The sequence below is a fragment of the Olea europaea genome, unplaced genomic scaffold, assembly GCF_002742605.1.
Source record: "Olea europaea var. sylvestris unplaced genomic scaffold, O_europaea_v1 scaffold3037, whole genome shotgun sequence".
In the NCBI taxonomy this organism is placed as follows: Eukaryota; Viridiplantae; Streptophyta; class Magnoliopsida; order Lamiales; family Oleaceae; genus Olea; species Olea europaea.
The window spans coordinates 27,307-33,732 of record NW_019249055.1 but is presented as its reverse complement, the minus strand read 5'-3'; the positions used below and the strand labels follow the sequence as shown (position 1 = coordinate 33,732).

General features: G+C 36.7%; 1 protein-coding gene across 1 annotated transcript; it reads left to right on the top strand.

The window, feature by feature from the left end:
• Nucleotides 1-976: 976 nt before the first annotated feature.
• Nucleotides 977-3,496, top strand: LOC111384890. The gene is made up of 3 exons (XM_023009232.1): nt 977-1,159; nt 2,004-2,764; nt 3,147-3,496. The coding sequence occupies exons 2-3, from the start codon at nt 2,137-2,139 to the stop codon at nt 3,353-3,355; spliced, it is 837 nt and encodes a 278-aa protein (XP_022865000.1). The 5' UTR covers nt 977-1,159; nt 2,004-2,136; the 3' UTR covers nt 3,356-3,496.
• The last annotated feature ends 2,930 nt before the right edge of the window (nt 3,497-6,426 follow it).

Genomic DNA, 6,426 nt, shown 5'->3' with positions numbered 1-6,426 from the left:
CATGCATGGTATTAGATATGGAACATTAATAAAATGGACATATATTTATTAGAAAATTTTGATAACTCTTATAGTTAACATTATATTTTGAGAAATGAGAAGCATTTCACAAAATTGCAAAAATTTGCTCACTCAAAAATTTTACACACACACACACACACTAGCTAGAAAAAATGTTGAAGGAATGTTGTTGGGCATGTGACTCCTACCATGAGATCATAGGTCACATGCGAGAAGTCACAAACAATTGTAATTTTAACTCCTGCTATCTTGTAGAATTGGGGACAATTTCATTTGACATTATTCATAAAGACATAAATGATTGCCAAATGTGATGGTCGTGACATTTGATGGAATGTTTAGCAACATGCAATTATGACTCGTATTATTAGTATCCCTTCTGTATTGTTGAGCAGTGATCACGAATTTTTGAACCTCCGAACAGTATAATTGAAAAGATAATGGTTATTTTTTTAAATATAGTTAAGTGAATGATTCATTCTATCTTTATATTGCGATAAAAAGAGAGTACATATTGTTAAAATTGCCATAACTTTAGAAACGAAATCAGTATTTCATAAATAGAAGTACTTTAAAATATTTGGATATATTTTAAGCTTAAAATACATATAACAAACCCTTTTGAAAGTTCACAATTTTTAATGTGGTTCTTATGAATTTTGTGAAAATTTATTCAAATCTATGAAATTTATTAAAATTTATAATATTTTAGTTGAGAACACCCATTAATTCCTAAATATGTGATTTAACAATTTTTTTTTATTAATCACCAAATTTGTCAAAATTAAAAGTTAATATTCGGTTGTTCTAATTTTTTTTTTTTTCTTTTTTCATCACACTCCATTGAGGCCCACTTGAAAAATGGATTAGAATTTGATAGGAGCCCATTTTGTGAAACTTTTCAACTTGCAGATTCTTTTGTAAAGCCCAATTAAAAGGCAAGCATATCCAACTATTTTGTCTTTGGCAAATGGGGACAAGCGGCTAAGGTTTTCTTCATCGGAAATACACTAAAAATTGGGAACTATTCAGAGTGAAGGAGAGGCGAACAGGGCGACATATTCATCACCCCTTAGGAACCAATTTATCTTGTGATGCAGTGATTTCTACTCAACTTTTTCATCACCAAATTTGGAAGGTAGTATCTGATTTTACTAGACTTATTGTTACGAATGATTTTAATTTCAACCCAACTCCTTATAATTTATATATATATATATTTTTTTTCTGAAAATTTTATTTCTTGATGGTAATCTTCCTCTAGGAATAATGATTTTTTCGACAGCATTTCTCTTGAATTTTCGATATGGTTGTTAATGGTTTTCTCCTTTCCTTGAAAACTGGCTGCCTCCTCAAGTGTAATAGGTGAAAATATCCAGGATCGAAATCCAGTTTCCCCCACTAAACCCCAGGTGGCTCCGCCCTGATATAAACAAAATAATAGAAGATTTGGTGAAAATATCTGTAATTCGAATGTGTACTGACTCAAACGAAATTGTACTTCTCTTTGGATGCTGAGAAATAACGTTTCAATAATGCACACAAAGGTAGCATTACTAGTCGCTTGACCAGCTGCTACTTCTTAAGAGTAAATACATAAACCAGTCCACTATTCTGATCAAAATGACTAAGTTTAATGACTTTGCCGGTAACTCACTGTACACTCGAGGCCAACCTTATCTCGAGAAAAACAAAACCCGCATGAATAGACATCTTGTCAGTTAGTTATAGTGAATCTAGTAATAGTCCCGAAAGCAGCATTGTATTGGTCTTCTATTGTCCATTTGATGAGGAAGTATTTAGTTTTTTACTTGTGTTCCTGCTTGTGAAACACATGATGTTGGAGTGCTATCAATTACAAGTACTAAACATTTGAATGTGTCGTAGGCAAAGTTGACATATTCACTTCCACTCATTTTGCATCTCAAGGTTTTGACATTTGATATTATATGACACTGAACTGATCTGTGGAATATTATTAGTTTGGATGGTACAAGAAAATGTAACTGGCAGCTGTTAGGAACACTTCAATCTCCAGTTGCAGACAGTCAAAATCGATCAGCTTGAAGGATCAAATCAAAAATATCCCAACTGTGCTTGTTACTAGTTTTTCTGATGAACTCTGTATTTCCAACTTTGTCTTTCGTCCCATTCAAACCTTCCCTGCAAGGAGTGCCATCCTATCTACATTTACAGCCTCTTTATCCATTTGGTTACTGTCATTATTCTAAAATCAGTTTTCGATCATCTCTGTCAAACCAAATTCCTCTCATCTCACTTCATTCCTCACCCAAGATGCAATCTTTGGTTAGTGCTGCAATTCCTTCAAGTGAGGGGGCGATTTCTACAGTCAATTTTGAAGATTTTGTGGAGAAAGATTGGTCGGTTATTGATTTTGACGAAACAAATTCTGCCGAAGAACATTTGCAGAAGATTGACCATATCATCGCTGCTGGAAAGATTGTAGAAACTTCAAAGGTTCTGGTTTCTATTGGTTCTGAAGGATTTGTGGATAGAGTGGTTGATTCATCACGTTGTCAACAATTGCTCGTTGTTCATGACTCTCTTTTCATCTTGGCATCCATCAAAGAGAAGTATGATAAAGTCAAATGCTGGCAAGGAGGACTGGTAAATGTACCTGATAAGTGGACACCTTTTGATGTCGTATTTCTCTACTTTCTCCCTGCTTTACCCTTCGAACTTCATCAGGTTCTTGGGTCACTTGCCAAGCATTGTTCACCAGGTAGAAATGAACTGAATATACTTTTGTTGCGCTTCTGAACTGATTCTATCCAGTCTACACTACTCAAATAGACCTGAACTTTTGTGATTATATCCCAAACCTAACTGCTGATGCGATAGACGAACTTTATTTACTATCCCTTTTCATCTTGAACCATTAAGTTGATTGTTTTGGCACTCTTCCAGCTTGGTGAGCTTGGAACTACGAAACTTCTTTATATTTCTCATGGTTTATTCTGGTTTTTTATGTTGAAAAGCATGTTTAATTAGCTCAAAGATTGTGTGTTGAATGAAGCAAAAAGCTATTTGGATGGTACCAGAAAACCTTAGATGTTAACAATGGCATCACGTTATGCGCAATAACTTCTTGTGATTGTTTGTAGGTGCAAGAGTTGTGATCAGTCATCCACAAGGCAGGCAAGTTTTTGAAAAGCAAAGAGAGCAATACCCTGATATGGTAGTCTCCAATTTGCCAGAGAAATTGACATTGCAAAGTATTGCCACTGATCATTCCTTTGAAATGATTGAATTTGTAGACGAGCCTAGTTTTTACCTTGCTGTTTTGGAATTCAATGCGAATAACTTGGTTTAATGGGTAAGTACTTCGGAGGTGTTCTTAATGTTAACCCTTCGACCGAACTTGTGTCATCAGTGCTGTATAATTGTAACCACCAAAATTTCTGTTAAAATCGTTCTGGATTATATGTGTTAGTATCACACTCAAGTTATCGAACTTTATGTGCATTGATTTTTCCTTCGCTTTAAAATTCTCCCCATAATTTAGTCCTTGTTTGAGCTCCATTCTTTAAAAATTCATGTTTTTTTAATCAAATTCATTTTCAAACATGCATTTTCAATAAAATAATTTTACACGTAAATTTAAAAAAAAAAATCTACGTTTTAACCACTTATTTTTAGAAAATCACTATTACAAAGTTTATTTTATCAAAAAATGGTCAACTCAATTTTATTATTAAAATCATGCTAGAGTTACAAAATGATTGACATAATATTGCATAAAATTACATCATTGGACCATTTTAATACAATTAATTTTTTTATTCAATCATATTTTATCAACTAACATTATTTTGTTTTTTTGTCAATTACATTCATGTCAAAGTGACATAATCTTATTATTTTTACCATCCACCGGAAAATAGTGGTAAAGATAGGGTTCGGTATTACGAATCCAGATACTGTAGGATTGGAATCTGGCGATAAAACCTATGTTTGAATTGAAGTTGAGATACTGATACAAGTTCTTTCCTTCAAGAAATGACTCGAAATTGGATCTTGGTCTATATGAGATTGTTCCTTACGACAACTCAAAACACCAATTCATTAGTTGAACTCACCTTTAGCTTCAACTTGACCTAACCTATCTAAATCGAGGAGCGAAGGCACTACACCGTTCTCCCAATCTCAAGCTACCTCTTCGAGAGGAGGGAAAGGTAGATTGAAAACAAAGCCAATCATAGAAGCAAGTAGATCAACGTGAGTTCCTCGTTTGAGTCTAGGATTTCCCTTCCTTGATGGCTTTTTGGGAATTTGGAATTTGGAATTTCGATATCAACTGCCCGGTCAAAAGGTATATGAATATCCTACCCCAACCCCCCACCTTTTCATCGATTGACCAATTTCGTTTTATATGTATTATAAAGTAAGAAAATTTCTAGGAAGAACCCGCTGCTGAACATGAAGGCTAGCTACTAGCGCTAACGAATCTCATTGTGAATGATATTTACTCTCTTTTCGAGTCTCTCTTTCATGGCATGCTCTTAGAGTAGGGTGACTCCATGACCAAAACAAAAAGGTATGGGGACAAAGGGGGGTCCCCTTTACTTTGTCCCCTCTCCCGATGGTCGAGCTAAGACAGACGAGAGATTGAATTAATTGAGATTCAGAAGGTGGTCGAAGATGAGTAGAATGCGTTAGAAGGCATTAAGGGGCCGATACCCAAGACGCCTTTGGTTGAATGTTCACACCTGATTCACCGTCTGCTAGCCTTTGTGATGAAGGAGGATCCGAGTCGAGTGATGCTGATTTGTCAGATAGCACAATGATGGCGCTGAGATACCATGAGATGACAGATCGGCGCAAAGATGGAAAGTGAATTGTAATTATTTTTTAATTGAGGGAATTTGACGCGTCTTTGGTAATTTGGCCATAACTTTGGCTACGGTTATCAGAATCGCTATTATGACCCCAATTCGAAAAGCTCTCTTCTGCACGTACGTCGTGGCCACCGAGCATAGCTCACTCGATGGGTGTCAATTTCGAGTCCAAAATCTGCTGTTTTCCTTTCCAAAATTCAATTTTAAGTTATTTTTTTGCTATTTATGGTAATATTTCGTTTCCTTTTTCCACATGTTAGAAAACTCGAATTGAGCCAAATTTTTGGCAACCTACTTCTTTTACTTAATATTTTATTCTGGTATAATTTCGGGATTTTGCCATTTTTGGTAATTTTCCAATAATTTCGTATTTCGCATCTATTTAACCCAGCTTGTGGATTAATTTTGGTCATTCTGCATTATTAGTAATATTGAGTTGATTTCAGAGTATTTTATCTGATTTTTGGGCGTTTTCTGTCGTTCCTTTCTTACGAATTATCTGCTACAACAAGTCAATAGGATAATCACTATCCTACCTGATGTCAGTTGGTATCAGAGCGTCAGTATCTTCTTGGGAGATAAATTCCATCAGTTATAATGGTTGGTGGACGCGATCGTCAAGGGCAGGTTCCGATTGAGGAAGTCCCGCATCGTGATCGTAATATTCAGGATGTGGCGATTGAAGATTTGGAGAGACAAGTTGCGGAGTTAACCCAACGTTTGGCGAACAGGAGTTCGGTAATCATGATGTGGAGGGTCACGATTCTGATACCAGTTTCGAAAACCCGTATCACCATCGTGCTCGAGTTTGGGAGCATCATGGACGGGAGGATCGTCATGTGGATCTTGGGTTCAGAGTGGATCTGCCCGAGTTTTCTGGTAGGTTGCAGGCAGAAGGATTTATTGATTGGCTGAATGAAGTGGAGCGAATTTTTGAATATAAAGAGGTTCCAGATCGTGTCAAAGTGAAACTGGTCGCCATCAGACTCAAAGGTAAAGCATCTACATAGTGGGAACAATGAAGCGTTCACGGGAGCGATAGGGAAAATCCAAAATTACTGACTGGGAGAAGATGAAGAAGAAGATGAAAGGGCACTTCCTCCCTTTCGGCTATACTCAAACCTTGTTTCAGAGGCTCCATTCACTAAGGCGAGGCGGAAGATCAGACAATGATTATACTGAGGAATTCTACAGCTAGTGGCTCGGAATGATTTATCCGAGTCAGAGGAACAGATGGTAGCACAGTATTTGGGGGGATTAAGGCAGCCCCTGCAGGATGTTCTCAGCCTTCATTCATGGTGGACAATTTTTGAAGCATATCAGCGGGCACTTGCAATGGAGAAACAGCAAAGTAAGAGGCCAGTGGTCAGAGGTAAAGGAAGTCAGCCAGTTCGCCCTCAAGAATCTCGTCTTGTAACTTAACTTCTTTTTCTGGTCGTTCGGCTCTGTCGATCGATTACTTAAGAGACTGAAGGGGGAAGACCCCAAAGATATGATTGGCTCTTCCTTATCAGCCACAGCGGGACAATTCTAACTCAAGTATTAA

What these genes read in the sequence shown, in the direction of transcription:
- LOC111384890 (XM_023009232.1), top strand. Translation starts at nt 2,137, where the DNA reads ATGAACTCTGTATTTCCAACTTTGTCTTTCGTCCCATTCAAACCTTCC. An exon ending in TGCCAAGCATTGTTCACCAG is followed by an intron (nt 2,765 to 3,146) that starts GTAGAAATGAAC and finishes GATTGTTTGTAG; the next exon opens with GTGCAAGAGTTGTGATCAGT.